General features: G+C 40.7%; 1 protein-coding gene across 4 annotated transcripts in view; it reads left to right on the forward strand.

The window, feature by feature from the left end:
* Positions 1-16666, forward strand: part of stard4 (StAR-related lipid transfer (START) domain containing 4) — a 35238-nt gene that overhangs the window by 5884 nt on the left and 12688 nt on the right. For all 4 annotated transcript variants that reach the window (XM_048525539.2, XM_048525556.2, XM_048525522.2 and 1 more), the window contains 3 exons: positions 675-789; positions 2366-2415; positions 11582-11708. In XM_048525539.2, coding sequence (XP_048381496.1) covers positions 685-789; positions 2366-2415; positions 11582-11708 — 282 coding nt within the window. In that variant the 5' untranslated portion in view covers positions 675-684. The remainder of the gene's footprint in view (positions 1-674; positions 790-2365; positions 2416-11581; positions 11709-16666) is intronic.

Below are 16666 nucleotides of genomic sequence, written 5' to 3' on the forward strand. Positions count from 1 at the left end.
TCCAAGCCACTCACCTTCCTGACTTGGAAATATATTGCTGTTCCTTCAGTGTTGCTGGATCAAAATCCTGGAATTCTCTCCCTACAGATATTGTCTGTCTACCTACAGCACATGGACTGCAGTGGTTAAAAAAGGCAGCTGATCACAACCTTTTCCCTTTCTTAAGGGAAACCAGGGACAAGCAAGCAGCGACACTCACATCCCACAAGTGGATTAAAAAAATTGCTGTAGGATAAGAGGAAGAGAACTCTTCTGGGAACTTGGGGTCTTTGACTCCCCTGGTTTTCAAATGGTGTGGAACAACCAGTGGCAGGCTTGATGGAGTGAGATTGGAATGAGATCTGGGGGGAAGGAAATTGCTCATCATAATACAGAAGCAATGATAATCTCCACTGCCAAAATTTTTCATAACCCACTACCCATTGAAATTGTTTAGGAAAATTCTCATTTTCCAGTCAAACTTTTTTTGTAGTTACATCCCTGTAATCAAGGCCAAAAGTTCTTCGGTATGCAGTAGTAATTAGTTAGTGTTCTGTAAGTAAGTTGAGAGTTTGGGCTGAGTTTGACACTTTGCAATAAACACATCTCACAAATATCATCAAAAAATTCAGCTAAAACAGTTCAACTTGTCCGTGGAAATTGCCTGATTTGTTTCCCATCTTTTAATCTTGCAGTTTACTAGAAATGGAAACTTTACTTGATGCACAAAAACTGGCTACAGAAGTTGAAAGCACTCTTATTAAATATTACTGCAGTGGTGACAGTGAATGGAGAGTTGGAAAGAAAACAGTAAGTATTTCATGCACTGATCAATAATAGTTATGCTAACATATACTATGTCCCAAATAATTTACTGCCTTTTCACTTTTGAGACCTTTGCAGTTTCTACTTTTTACCAATATGTTTCATTCTGCATTTACAAGGTTAGTATTTGCCTATGTGCCTGTGTGTGGATGATGGGAACATTTGTACGGTGTGATTTAATTTTCTAACTTTTATCTTTATTTTCCCTTAAGAGGGTCTCCATGATAGAACTTACTCTCGCCACGTACAATCATGCTGCAGCTACTGACACTGCCTTATCACAGCCATTCATTGACTTGACAGTAGACCTGATGGTTCCATTCATACCAGTAAAGTGGTGTTTTTTGATTCTCTTTCTAATCAATTTACTAAGGTTAGCAAAGATCATTGCCTGATGATTCAGTTTTGCTGTCAATGGAAATTATTTATCTATATACACTGTTTAGAATTTTAAATGTCTGTCAAATTTAATGTTCCACTTCTCAGTTTGAGAATAAAGTTTTCGTCCATCTAGCTATTCCTCACAACTGAGTTTCCATTAGAATCAGAGATAATGGGAACTGCAGATGCTGGAGAATCCGAGATAATAAAGTGTGGAGCTGGATGAACACAGCAGGCCAAGCAGCATCTTAGGAGCACAAAAGCTGACATTTCGGGCCTAGACCCTTCATCAGAAAAGGGCGATGGGGAGAGGGTTCTGAAATAAATAGGCATAGAGGGAGAGGTGGATCGAAGATGGATAGAGGAGTTGCAGTGGGAGAGAGCTCCCCTGAGGTTTGTCCGGAGGTAAGAGGGTAACTACTTCTGATTAGGCATCCCTGGATGAGGCTTTTTTTAGAACACTTTCACAAAGAATGTTATACACTTCTTATAATGGGAAATCCCAAATTTCATGCCCACTTCAGAAATGGCTTTGACAGCAAATTGTATAGTAACCTTTGATCTTTGCCTTTGTATTTAATCCTACTCTTTACATTTAACAAACCAAATTTACTTTAAAGCATTTTTCAGTCTTTAAGCACGAGCTGTTTACCTTTCAGAAAGCATGTCATCTAGTCATGGTCATGTTGCTGTTTGTGGGAATTTGCTGCATGTAAATTGCTGCAATTCCTACATTAACATGTTCATCAGACTTCAAAAGTACTTCATCGGGTGGAAAACACTTTGGGATATCTGGTGATTGTGAAAGAGAGATGTAAAAGCAAATCTTTCTACGAATTTGTATCTACCAGCCCTTTCAATTGCACAGTGCTGTAGGTTGAGGCCATTTTGGTGCTACTCCTCCTTGTTTGAGACCATTAACAACTTTGTCTCAGTTCAGGTTTCTTTTACTTATTCATGTGCACCTTTAGTTTGAATTCTCGGTGTGATGCCCAAAATAAATTGGAAAATGTGACCCTCCTTTGTTTTTCAGTATCGCCTTTTCATTTCCAGGTGATGGTTTGGCAACTCTGGAGCATTTTGAAAGCTGCTACATTACTACAAGCTTTAAATGATAATGAATAATGTATTTTTAATGCTTTATTTCACATTACGAATGATTCATTTCTTATCTTCACAGAAAGACGTAATTGTTTGGAGGAAACCTTCAGAAAAATTTGGAGGATTTCTGTAAGTATTTTTAAAAATACTGACAGCTAAAACGTAAAACAAAATATAAAGAAAGAGCAAGAAGGGATTTAGTAAGTATTAAATGAGTTTGGCAAACCAAATACAGAGAAATAGCAAGTTCAAGAGACACTTTCATTAACATTGCACCTTTCACAAATTTGGGATTTCCCTAATTTCATTGCAACCAGTGAAATACTTGTGAAATGTAGTAACTATTGGAATTGTGAATTAGGAAACAAAAGGATTCTGAAAAAGAGGTGGGATCATTTAGAGATGATGAGATGGGCAAAATGTGAGATGGCTAATGAATATTTTACATTAGTTTTTACGGATGAAAATGAAATTGGGCTTTTCAAAGAAATGGAAGATCTATTGCCAGAGATAAATATTCAAAGAATTTTTCTTTTAAAATGTACTCTGACTAAACTAGTAAAGCTACCAGATCCTAATGGTAAACATTCTAAAATATTGAAGGAAGTTACAGAGCAGATAAAGTGAGTGGAAATAGTAACATTGTAGTTATTTTGTGGCGAAGTGACACAAGCCTGGACTAATGCTTAGGATCATGAATTTGAATCCCACCATATCAGGTTGAGAACTTAAATATAATTGATTAAATATGTGTGGATTAAAAATTAGTGTCCATAATGGCGACTATACAACAAAGAGATTGTCCTAAAACTTTGAGATAACAAGGTGTAGAGCTGGATGAACACAGCAGGCCAAGCAGCATCAGAGGAGCAGGAAAGCTGACGTTTTGGGCCTAGACCCTTCTTCAGAAATGATGGAGGGGAAAGGGCTCTGAAATAAATAGGGAGAGGGGGAGGTGGATAGAAGGTGCGAAGGATAGTGCAAACTAAACAACTGCACGTCCCAGTGTGAACCATTTCAACTCCCCCTCCCATTCCTCAGACAACATGACCATCCTGGGCCTCCTACAGTGCCACAACGATGCCACCCGAAGGTTGCAAGAACAGCACTTCATATTTCACTTGGGAACCTTGCAGCCCAATGGTATCAATGTGGACTTCACAAACTTCAAAATCTCTCCTCCCACAACCGCATCCCAAAACCAACCCAGCTTGTCCCTGCCTCCCTAACCTGCCCTTCCTCCCACCTATCCCCTCATCCCACCCCCTTGACCTGTATGTCCTCTCTGGACTGACCTATCCCCTCCCTAACTCCCTACCTACACTCACCTTTACTGGCTCCATCCCTGCATCTTTGACCTGTCTGTCTCCTCTCCACCTATCTTTTCCTTTATCCATCTTCTATCTGCCTCCCCCTCTCTTCCTATTTATTTCAGAACCCCCTTCTCCTCCCCCATTTCTGAAGAAGGGTCTGGGCCCGAAAGGTCAGCTTTTTTGCTCCTCTGATGCTGCTTGGCCAGCTGTGTTCATCCGACTCCACACCTTGTTAACTCAGATTCTCCAGCATCTGCAATTCCTACTATCTCTATCCTAAAGCTTTGTCCGGTTCACCAATATACTTCAAGAAAAGAAATCTGTTCTTACCTGGCCCACATTACCCCAGGCCCATGGCAATATTATTGACTCTTAACTGCCCTATCTCCAAGATGCACTGCATAAATTTGGCAAAGATCCTTACACAGCACCTTCCAAACCTGTGCCCACTTCCATCTTGAAGGACAAGAACAGCAAATACATGGGAACACTACCATCACCTGTTTGCTCCCCTTCACACTACATGCCATTCTGACTTGGAAATATATCTCCAGTCCTTCATTGCAACTTTGTCAAAATATGGGAATTCCGTCACTGACAGCATTGTGAGTCTACCCATAGCATATGGCCTGTAGTAGTTCAAGACGTCAGCTGTCACCAGTTGATTAACTCCACAGGATGTCACGATAAAGCTGAAGTCTCTAGATACTACACAGGCAATGGACCCAGCCAACATTCTGGCAATTGTACTTAAGACTTGTGCTCATGACTAGCTGTGCCCCTAGACAAGCTGTTCCAGCACTGCCATAACGCTGGAATCTATTCACTGTGGAAAATTGCAAAGAACTGCACACAAACTTGCAAAAGACAGTGTAATTTCAACCTGGCCAATTACTGCTCTATCAATCTTTTCTTGATTATCAGCAGAGTGGTGGAAATGGTAGTCAATAGTGCTATCAAGTGGTACTTGCAAAGTAATAAACTGTTCACTGACACTTAGTTTAGGTTCTGCCAGGGTCACTCATTACTGACTTCATGACAGCTTTCAGACACATGGACAGAAGAGCTGAACTTCAGAGGTGAGGTGAGAGTGAATGACCTTGACATCAAGGCAGCATTTAACAAAGTGTGGCATCAAGAAGTCCTAGCAAAACTGGAATTGAGAAAATTATATGGTTGCAATCATAACATAGTACAAAGGATGTTGGCTGGGTTTGTTGGAGGTTGATTATTTCAGCCCAAGGACATCACTGCAGGTGTTCCTCAGAGTAGTATCCTAGACTCAGTCATCTTCACTTGTTTTGTCAATAATCTTTCCTCCATCATGAGGTCAAAAGTATAATTGAACAATGTTCAGCAACATTCATGACTCCTCAGTTACTGAAGCCATCTGTGTCCATATGCAGTAAACCCGAAAACATCCAGATTTGTACTGACAATTAACATTAAGTCACACAAGTGACAGAGTGACCATCTCCAGCAAGAGAGATTCAGGTTCCTAGGAGTAAATGTCATGAACGATGTATCCTGGTCCGTCCATGTCAAAGTTACAATCAAGAAAGCACACCAACAAATCTATTTTCTCAGAAGGCTAATAAAATTCGGCATGTCCACAGTGGCTGTTACTAATTCTTATAGATTCACCATAGAAAGTATCCTATCTGGAAGTACCAGAGTTTGGTATGGCAACTGCCTTGCCAAAAACCACAAAAAATTACAGAGAGTTATGTACTTAGCCCAGCCCATCACGAAAACCAGCCTTCCTTCTACTGATACCATCTACATTCCCTGCTGCCTCAGGAAAGCAGCCAACATTATCAAAGACCCTTCCCATCCTGGTTACACTCTGCTCCACCCTCTTCCATCAGGCAGAAGTTACAGAAGTTTGAAAACACGTGCCTACAAATTTAAGAACAGTTACTTCCCCTCTGTTATCAGACTTAAGAACTGACCTCTCATATTAGAGTTGATCTTTCTCTGCACCTTCTCTGTAGCTGTGACACCATATTCTGCGTTCTGTTCTATTCTGCATTCTGTTCTATTACCGTGAGGTACTTATGTAAGGTATGATTTGTCTGGTTAGCGTGCAAAACTGTACTTTTCACTGTATTTGGGTACACGTGACAGTAGTGAATCAAATCAGACGGAACACACTACAGACACTCTGCATAGGTGGTGAAGATTGTGAATTTTGAATGTGAAGAATACAGTGTTAATCAACCAAGCTGGATGGTGACAAGCTTCGAGTGTTTTTGGAGCTGCATACATCCAGAGAAATTGAAAGTGTTCCATCACACTTATGAATTTTGCCTTGTAGATGGATTATAGGCATTGGGGCGATAGGAGGCAAGTTAGTTGGTGCCGAATTCCTAGCTTCTGATCTATTCTTGGAGCTTCAGTGCTGACATAGTTGGCTCAGTTCAGTTCCTGGTCAATGGTAACCCTCATGATATTGATATTGAGGAATTCAGCGATGATAATGCCAGTGAGCATCAACGAGTGATGGTTAGATTCTCTCCTCCACCTGATTACCATTGATACAGAGAGGGGCATGTCCTCCATTCTGCTTACTGAACTCGACGACTAACTCTTTATTTTGTTGACATTGAGGGAGAGATTGTTGACTTTACACCATTCAACAAAGCTGTCTATTTCTTTCCTGTACTCTGACTAGTTTGAGATCTGCCTCGCTACAGTGGTTTCATCAGCAAATTTGTAAGTGAGGTTAGAGCTGAATTTGACAACACAGTTGTGAGTGTATAAGGAATATAGTAAAGGGCTGAGTACATAGGGGCACTGGTGTTGAGGATTATTGTGGAGGAGAGGAGAGGAGGTGTTTTCGCCTATCCTTACTGATTACAATCTGCAGGTCAGGAAGTTGAGGTTCCAGTTGCAGAGGTGGGAGCAGACCCCTAGGTCTCAGAGTTTGGAGGTGAGTTTTGTTAGATCTATGGTGTTGAAGATGGAGCTAAAGTCAAGAAATGGGAGCCTGACATAGGTGTCCTTATTATCCAGATGTTCCAGGGGTGAATGTAGGGCCAGGGAGATGGTGTCTACAATGGACCTATTGTGACAGCAGGTGAAATATAGTGGGTCAAGGCAATCTGGGAGGCTGGAGTTGATGTGTGCCATTACTACCCTGTCAATGCACCTCCTAATGATGGATGTCAGAGCCACCAGGCAGTAGTCATAAAGGCATGCTGCCTAATTTTTCTTTGGCACTGGGATGATAATGGCCTTCTTGAAGCAGGTGGGAAAATCACATCGTAGCATGGAGACATTAAGATGTCTGCAAATACTCCCATCATCTGGTCCGTGCAGAACCCGAGTACACTGTCGGGGACCCCATTTGGACCAGTCGCTTTCCATGGGTTCACCCTGAAGAAGGCCGATCTGACATCTGCAGTGGTAACTGTGGGTACAGGGGCACCCGAGGCTGTCGGGGCAAGTGACATCATTTCACTGACCTTCTGTTCTGAATGAGCACAGAATGCATCAAGCTCCTCAGGGAGGGATACATTGTTGTCAGCGGTTCTAATCAACTTTGCTTTGTAGCTTGTTATATTGTGTAAGCCTTGCCACAGTCAATATGTGATCCTGTGGTTAATCTGGGACTCTAGTTTGGACAGTACCAGACCAAGGTGTCCCTGATGGCTTTGCAAAGATCGTACCTTGATTTCCTGTATAGATTAGTGTCACCCGACTTAATCACCTCAGACCTGGACTTCAGTACTTCTGATTTATCCATGGTTTCTAGTTGGGGAACTAACTTCTTTGGCAGCAGTCCTCTACACATTTACTGATAAAGTCTGTGATGGTAGTGGCATAGTCACTTAGATTGGCTGTTGAGTTCTTGAATATGGACCAGTCCACTGACTTCAAGCAGTCATTGTACCCTGCAGTAATTCACTAGGTTCCTCTGACAAGACATTCCAAACCTGTGACATCAACCAGCCAGAAGGACATGGTCAGCAGATTCAAGGGAACACCATCACTTGCAGGTTACTGTCCAAGCCACACACCATCTTGACATAGAACTCCGTTACTGCTCCTTCACTGTGCCAATGTCCTGGAATTCCCTTCCTATTCAGTACTGTGGATATTCCTACACATCAAGAACTGCAGTGTTTTAAAAAGGCACCTTGACACCACTTTTGTCAGGACATTTAAGGATGTGCAATAAGTGCTGGCCTAGACAGTGAAATCACATCCCATGAATGAACATAAGGAATTGATAGATTCGGAGATGGTGGAAGCTGTGGATTGGGTAAAAATTGATGGAATGTACTGGAAAGGCTGGATGTTCTTAGAGTGACTTAGTTGTCTGATCTGGATCGTTTCCATCCCTGTTTGCTAAGGAAAGTAGATATGGAGAAAATAGAAGCACCGTTTCATCACCTGAGGAGTTGTGAAAACTATTGAATACTGTAGAGCCGTCTTCCAGCCTTCCCAAAGTATAGTTGAGGTATCAGGAAATTGGAAAATAGCAATACCTTTGTTCAAGAATGGATCTGAAGACATTCTAAATAACCATAGGCCAATCAGTTTAACATCATAGGTGATAAGATAGATAAGACTTTAGAAACAGCATTCAGTGGTAAAAAGAATCAATGGGAATTTGATGAGGTATGTGTTGAAACCACATTGCAGAGCAGCAGCCTGAGAGCTTCAAAATAACATGAAAGGAGATTGAGAGCTTTAAAACTATGCTAGAGAACAATGGACTGAGTCCTTGAATTCTGCATGAGAGGGCAGTGATCTCTGAGCTATAAAGACAGTGAGAGGGGAATGGTCCAAGAGATTCAAAACAGAATGAGAAGGGAATGGTCCTAGAGATTCAAAGCGGAACAAGAGGGGGTGATCAAGAGATTCAAAGCAGCAAGAGAAGGGAGAGGTTTCGAAACTGGGGTTGGGGCTCAGACAATGAGTTGACCACATTCAAAGAAATAAATGAAGTGATGTCTCAGGAACACAGATAAATAACTGGTGGTGACTGAGTTGCCCATTTATCAATTTAAAATTTTTTGGTTAATTTATCTGATATAGTGAAGTGTTATGAAGTTTTAGTGCAGTTTACAGCGAGTAATAAGCTTATTGGGAGTTGTAGGCTTTATTGTAAATTAACTAAATCAGAAATAATGTATCTATCACAAAATAAAGATGGCAGGGGATGGGGAATTATTGTAACTGAAAGATGTGGATGCTGGTATAATCCACCGCAATTATGTATCAGTTTGTCTCTGCAGCAAGTTGAGCTCAGTGCATGAACTGGAGGCCAAGCTGCAAACACTAGGACATATCAGGGAGGAGGAAAGTTATCTCAGTGTTTTGTACCAGGATGCAGTCCACATTAGAGGATGGTGTCTTCTGACTTGGTTGGTGATCAGGGCTTGGGGATTGTGGATACAGCTGAGGCAGTTAAGAGGACACAGTGTCCAGGAGCCTCAACCTCTATAATTGTCCATCAGGCTTGAGGTTCTTTTAGCTTGTCTGGATGAGAGTGTTAGCTGCACGTGAGTAAGCTTACTGACCACAGCACTGTGATTCAGGAAGTCAGTCAAGTGGGGACAGCAAAAAAAAAAGTTGTGTTGGTAGTGAACATTATAGTGAGAGAAATTTGTACTGTTTTCTGATGCAAAAGAGCCAGAGTCCAAATGGCTGTCATGCCTGTTGGTTTGGGACATGTGCCTGGGCTAGAAAGGAACTGACATAGGCTGGGGTGCATCCTGGCCCACATAGGTTTCAATGACAGAGGCAGAAGAAAGGATGTACTGCATAGTCAGTATGAGTCACAAATTTAAGAAGCAGAACCTCAAGGGTAACAATCTCTGGATTATTATTTGAGCTACATGAAAATTGGTATTGGAGAAATAAGATGATAAAAATGAATTCATGGCTCACTGGTTAAAAATTATGAGAGAGAAGAAGGTTCTAGTCTGTGATCTACTGACACCAGTACAGGACCAAATAAGGGCTATACCATTTAAACAGGCTGCACCTACAGTCTACTCTGGAACCGTGTTGACTAGTATTCCAACAAGACACAGAACTAGGGAGGTAGACAAGATTTTAAATTAAATCGTGGGGTCAGGGGCTCAAATCTGGACGAATGTGTTTCGATAAGAACTGACCTTGCAAAATAGAAAGTTATTAATATGGGAAATGATAAGGGAGAATAACGAAAGAAATCTAAGAGTAAATCAGCTAATAAGATTAGAAATTACAAAAGTAACAAATGGCCAAAATTAAAGGCTCTATACCTGAATTCCCATAGCTTTGAAAGCAATTTAACCAATAAAATAGGATTAATTATTGACCTCATAGTGAAAACACCCCTGGGTAGTAGCAACCATATAATTGAATTTTACAGACAGTTTAAATGTGGGCCCAAGACTAATATTCTGAATTTAATCAACGGCAATTATGAGGACACAAAAGCAGATGTTGTGAAAGTGGACTGTCAGTTTAAGAGACAGGTCAAAGAAATGCACTGGCAAACACTTAAGGGAATATTTCAGAAAGAAAAGAATAGATCCATTCATTCCCACAAATAATAGAAGTTCAAAGGAATGGATCTCCCATCTGTAGTTAACTAAAAAAAGTCAGTGATAGTAACAAACTCAAAGTGACATATAATTATGCAACGAAAGGTGGCAGATAATGCAGAATATAAAAACAGCAGACAATTACAAGAAGATGAAGGGGATTAAATTTAAAGTATGAGAGAATGTTAGCCAAATATATAAAATCAGGTCAAAATAATTTCTTCAGATACTTAAGAAAGAAAATAATCCCATAGAAAATGAATCTGTGAAATTACTAATGGAAGATGAAGAAATAGCAAGCAAACTGATCAGATAGTTTGTGTCAGTTTTCACTAGACAAGATTCAAATAGCATCCCAGTAATAGCTGTACTATTGTTTGTTTTAAATCTGAGATGGATAAATTTTTGTTATGTAAGGATATTAAAGGACAGGGGCCAAAGGCAGGTTATGAAGTGAAACTACAGATCAACCTTGATCTCACTGAATGGTGGAACAGGCTTAAGGGACTGAATGGTTTACTCTTCTTCCAAGATGAATTTTTGATAACCAAGGGAAAGAACGATTATCATGGGTTTACAGGAGTGTAGAGTTGAGGTTAAAATCAGATTATCCATGATCTTATTGAATGGCAGAGCAGGCTCGAAGAGCCAAGTGGTCTATTCAAGTTCCTTGTTTGTGTATTCGATTGTGCGAATAGAAATAAGCATGAGCTGACAGCCATTCCAGAAACTTGGCTGCAGGATGACATACATCAATACTCTTATCTGATGGGGATTCAGGGATGCAAGGTGCAAAATCAGCTTCAGGTAAAACTAGTCGGAAATTACCATTCACATATTAATTGCTTAGCTTCTCTAAAGTCCTATAAAAGTCACTTCCCCTTAGAGGACAATTGGGCAAATATTCTAGTGTTTGCTGCACAGGACGTCCAAAGCTTTGGATACATGCCCAGAAAGTATCCTGTATTTGATTTACAGATTTTTAGAGGTAGTTTGTTATGGATCACAAGAGATGTATTACCAAAAGTAAGGAACATGTTATTAACGGGAATGAAGCTGAGTGGTTAGACAGCTTTTGGCTTTCAGAACAAAAGTGAAATGGAGTAATAAGTGGAATATTTTCAGGATCGCAAGATGTGTGATTGGTCCTGGGACCTCTTGTTATTAATTTATACCAGTGATTTGAGCATCGGTATAAAATCAGTAAAATCAAAGTTTAACATTAATTTAGAAGGGGCCATGGTAAACTACGAGGAAGAATGCAGGAGATTACATGAGGTAGAAGTTTTATGAGGAGATAAGAATAATTATACTGGTTTAAAACATAATTCCTGTGGGAATAAGCATCATAATCCTTCCTTTTTGAGAAAGATTTGCATTTTCATATAAAAGAACATATGCATAGCTTCTAACAAGACAATTGAATTTAAATTCCAGGTACAAAACTCAAGGGATTGTAAAGGAACTTCCAAACAGGATAGTGGATTACATTCGCCCTGGCCAATATAGGTTACTTTGGGACAGTCTAATGACCTCGTTGGACATTATTGGTGAATTTGAACAGGTAAGTTGATTCACAGAATAGTGACAAGCATTCCTGTATTTTTTAACCCATTTGCCTACTGAATTCCTTACAAGATATTCCCCTGAAATCTTGCACAAAGTGGAAGTCGCACTTTATTAGATTATACTGTTCTTTTTGTTCTAAACAGTCTAGGTTTCATATATTCTTTTGTTCTCTCCCATGTTTCTGTTTGAAGTTGTTAGCTTTTCAGGCACATTTTCCTAACTTGAGGACAGGCTGTTCTCCTAATAAATGAAATTGCAGTTTTATTTAATAGACATTTTCAGGATACAGATAGAGGAGCTTTATCTCTGAGTAGAAGTCAGTTATCATGTAGTTAACAAGATTTTGTCCTTCAGTTCATTATTAATGGATTGCTAATTCATAAGCCAAAAGTTGTTTGACTGCATCTGATAGATGTTACAACTCATTGGGGTAGTGCGTGAGAAATCCAGCCCTACTTTCCCCATAGGCATCACCAAAAGTTAAAAATTTTATGAAATATGTGAAATTCCCCGACTTATCTGACTTTCAGAACCAACTGATAAGAAGCATGGACCAGGTAAACCCACCAGGTCAACCGACCAGATTTTTGAAATTTCCTTTAAATCTACCAGTGGTGTCTCTGCCACTTCATTTGCTATTTCCAGTGCCATTTCTTAAACGCAGTACAGAACCTCATGTTTTCCTTCACCTGTATTCCAATTTAATCCAACCCTGACCAAGAGCTGTAACAAACACTGTTATGCCTCACTGAAATTTAGCACTGAAAACTGAGCCCTGATTGTCTCAGAGTGGTCTACAAAAGTTAAAGGTTTTAAACAGCATGTAATATTTCACAATTTACCTGGATCCTGGAACTCCCTTCCTGACAAGATTGTGGATCCACCTACACCAAATGTGCTTCAAGAAGGCAGCTCAGCATCACTTTCTCAAGGGCATTTAGGAATGAGCAATGAATGTTGAGCCAATCAGGGATGCACACATCCTCTGATGAATAAAAAAAAAGCTTCCACCGCAAGTGTGTACTGACGTGGAAGTTTAGACTGAAATTTTGCAAGCCATAATGGCTACAGATTATATTCTACTCAAGAGCTTGCAGAAAATCACAGCAAATCAACAATCTGTTCTCCTAACAAATAACTGGGATTATTGTAGCACTGTCTAGGGTAGTGGCAGTGGCTTCACAGAACATAAACCTGTTATCCTGTCTCAGTGGACAGCATTTGACCTCCCAATCTGCCACTGCCTTTGCTATTTCTGTCAGCAAGTGCCAGGTAGAGAAATAATAGATCCTGATGCATCTCCTTTTTGCAAGTCTTTTATTTGTCCCCCTTTTATTGTCTGTCTCAATCATTCTTGTTGAGCTGCAAGGTTAAAAGAGGTGCCGGTTGAAGCCTTTTGCTTCAGAATGGCAGTGCTGGTGTTAGATCAGTGTTGTTCAGTGACTGATGTTATGGTCTGTCTACTTCGCATATTTCCAGGAAACATTACATGTATGCCACTAAGTTTTATCAACATGGTACCTGCAACACTTTGCATTAGAAGTACGTGCATGGGCTGTGAACTCAATTTTGGAATTTTAAAGAAACCTGTAATACCCAAAAAAAAGTCCAATCTCGTCCTCAGCATCCAGTCCTTCCTGTTTGTGAATTTTGTCAAATGCAACTTTGGTGTCAGAGTTTCCTGTTGCATTGACTACAAAAGCTGAATGTACTTTTGTGAAATTATGAAGGGCTTTCTGCAGATGCATGGTTTTTTCTGTTTAAAATATTAATAATACATAGTTGGACATGAAAGTAAGATATGTGTCTAACAGGTCATATAAATTCAGTATCATCTTCAAATCTGAAAACAAGCCATATTTAAGAAAAAAATGCCACTTTAACTCTGAACTTTTACTCATAATTGTTCAGATTATTTATATTGCTTCCTACAATTAGTGTCTTGTAGCACTGCCAAGAATTTTTTTATTTCATTCTTATGAACTGCTTTACCATGTCTTGTCTGCTGCATTTTTGTTTCTGTCAAGTGCCTCATAGGTCCCATAATTCTGTAATAGTCCAGCGCTTCTACAGGAGATGAGAGCATAACTTTGGTCAGACTACATTACCCAGAGTGAATAATTGATTAAGTGGATTTACATTCTTGCAGTAAGTCAATAAGATCTTGTATGCTGGATCTATGTCCTAGAGTAGAGCAGGCAGTGGGTGTCCCAAATTCAGAGGAGTCATTGTGATGATGTGCTTACACACAATCCGTGAGGCAGCAACTTGAAATGGAGGGAGGCAGTGCTTACAGTAAGAGCAAAGATTGAAGCTGCAAGTTGAGTCAAAGCTTCTTGAAGGCATATGACCTAGTATTTTGCATTTGTGAAACTCCGTCTCCTCAGAACTGCTTCTCCACCTGAGGTGCTGCAGAATGCAGCTAGGATTTCAGACTTAGAGCTGCTCGATGTTGCTCTCCGCTTCAACTCATAAACCTTCTACCACCTATAACCACTGTGATGAAATTGCATAGCAGCATGAGGGCAGGCAAGGGCACGAAGGGACTGCGCAGAAGTAACTAATTTAATGTTTGTATGTAATGTGGAATGATTTAATTTCTGAATTTGGTTAGGAATTGTTGTCATGGTGGCTTTTATTTTTGCATTGCAGGCAATTGAATGTTATGATAGGTTGTGGGACTGTTGGTACAGGGTAATTGGAGAACTGCTGTTACAGCTACTGGTCACCTGGTTAACCCTGCCTAGTAAAATCAAGGGGTTAGTTAAGTTCCCTCCTGTATTCTTTTTCCTTTTCCTCTTCCTTGTATACCTGCTTCTGAGGTACTTGTCTTACAGCTGGTGGCAAAGTCAGTAAAACTTGAGCAACTGCCATGGCACTTCCTGAAGACATTGGCAACATAGAAAACACGGAACGCTTGTAGAATTAAAGCAATTGCCATAAGTAATCAGCCAAGAACCAGCTGTTGATGATCTTTTTAAAGATTATCAATTGGAAGTGAACTTTCCTTTGGCTTCAGTTGAGCAAATTAAGAGAGAGTGTTGGCTCAGGTTTTGAGCTCTGAAATGGCACTGCTGACCTCATTTAATGTTGCACACTGAATCAAGAGTGAATACCTTGTCACCACTGTAGTATTTTGACCAAGTTCACCAGTAGGCTTTGGAATAATAAGTAGCAAGTGACAATTGTGCCATACTTGTGCCAACCTCTGACCATCGCCAGCAAAAATCAAAGCACTTCCAATTACATTCAGTGGAATTATATTTTCATATTTCTCACTATGCTTATCTAGGTGGCGTCCCTATTGACTAGAAATTCAATGAGACCTGCACATAGATAGTATGGTAATGAAAGCAGGTCAGAGGCTGGGTAGTCTACAATACAAAGGTCGCCTTCAGACTTCACAGTACTGTTTCGCTATCAATAAAGCATTCGCCAGGATTGTGATGGAATACCTTCCATTTCCCATGAAATTCAGTGCATTCTGGATAACTAATCCACCATTATAAAATATTCCTTTATCATTTTTGCACAGTAGCTCTCAGGCATACCAGCTACAAGATGCATTGCAGCAACTGCAAGGCTTCTTCTATCTCATCTCGCAAATCTTTAATCTCCTCCACCTAGTAGGAGCTAGGACACATGGGAGCACCATTACCTTCAGATCTTCTACCAAAATATGCTTTGCTGAGGCATTTATCACCATTTCTTTATCATTATTGGGTCAAATTCCTGGAAATTCCTCCTGAAGAGAACTGTAGGGAGCGTGTTTATCTCACAGACTTATATAGTTCAGGTTACTATCTGTCAATAAAAGCAGAGGGTGGACAATAAGTGTTGACCTCGCCTGAATGTCAAACCTGAATTCTTTAAAAATATGTTCTACATTGGCCTATCAACATGCATTATTCTTAATCTTCAGGTCAGTTTCCTGCACTGAATGAACTTGATCTTGCCCAAAGTTTTCCAGAAAATGTCCGAATTTTCAGCAAGTCCTGATTACTCATTGCCGTTGTACTGTTGAATCAGTAATGTTATTGTAGTGGTTGTAACAAATCAGCCAGGTGGACCTCATAGAATATGAGTTCCCTGATTGGGGAAGTTAATCTGGTCCAATCAGGGAGCCTTGGCTGACAGATAAGCACAGGAGTGTGGGACATACTGTTCACCATGAGAGTTTGGCTCTGACAGAGTTGGATCATTGTCAAGGACTCTTCACACGAAAATAAAGGGTGACTTGGTGACAGGATATCAGCCTTTATAGAGTTATTTCAGTAGCAAAGAGAGAAAAGCATGCTCCTGAAGAAATTTGCTCGCAACAGTCATCTTTGAGTTGGGGTCACCATATCTGGCATCATGCCACTATTCGAAAACAAGAGGAATCAGTATTGGAAGATAATAAAATGTGAGGCTGGATGAACACAGCAGGCCAAGCAGCATCTCAGGAGCACAAAAGCTGATGTATCGGGCCGAGACCCTTCATCAGAGAGGGGGATGGGGAGAGGGAACTGGAATAAATAGGGAGAGAGGGGGAGGCGGACCGAAGATGGAGAGTAAAGAAGATAGGTGGAGAGAGTATAGGTGGGGAGGTAGGGAGGGGATAGGTCAGTCCAGGGAAGACGGACAGGTCAAGGAGGTGGGATGAGGTTAGTAGGTAGCTGGGGGTGTGGCTTGGGGTGGGAGGAAGGGATGCGTGAGAGGAAGAACCGGTTAGGGAGGCAGAGACAGGTTAGACTGGTTTTGGGATGCAGTGGGTGGGGGGGAAGAGCTGGGCTGGTTGTGTGGTGCAGTGGGGGGAGGGGACGAACTGGGCTGGTTTAGGGATGCAGTAGGGGAAGGGGAGATTTTGAAACTGGTGAAGTCCACATTGATACCATATGGCTGCAGGGTTCCCAGGCGGAATATGAGTTGCTGTTCCTGCAACCTTCGGGTGGCATCATTGTGGCAGTGCAG

Source organism: Stegostoma tigrinum, chromosome 3 (genome assembly GCF_030684315.1).
Source record: "Stegostoma tigrinum isolate sSteTig4 chromosome 3, sSteTig4.hap1, whole genome shotgun sequence".
Classification (NCBI taxonomy): domain Eukaryota; kingdom Metazoa; phylum Chordata; class Chondrichthyes; order Orectolobiformes; family Stegostomatidae; genus Stegostoma; species Stegostoma tigrinum.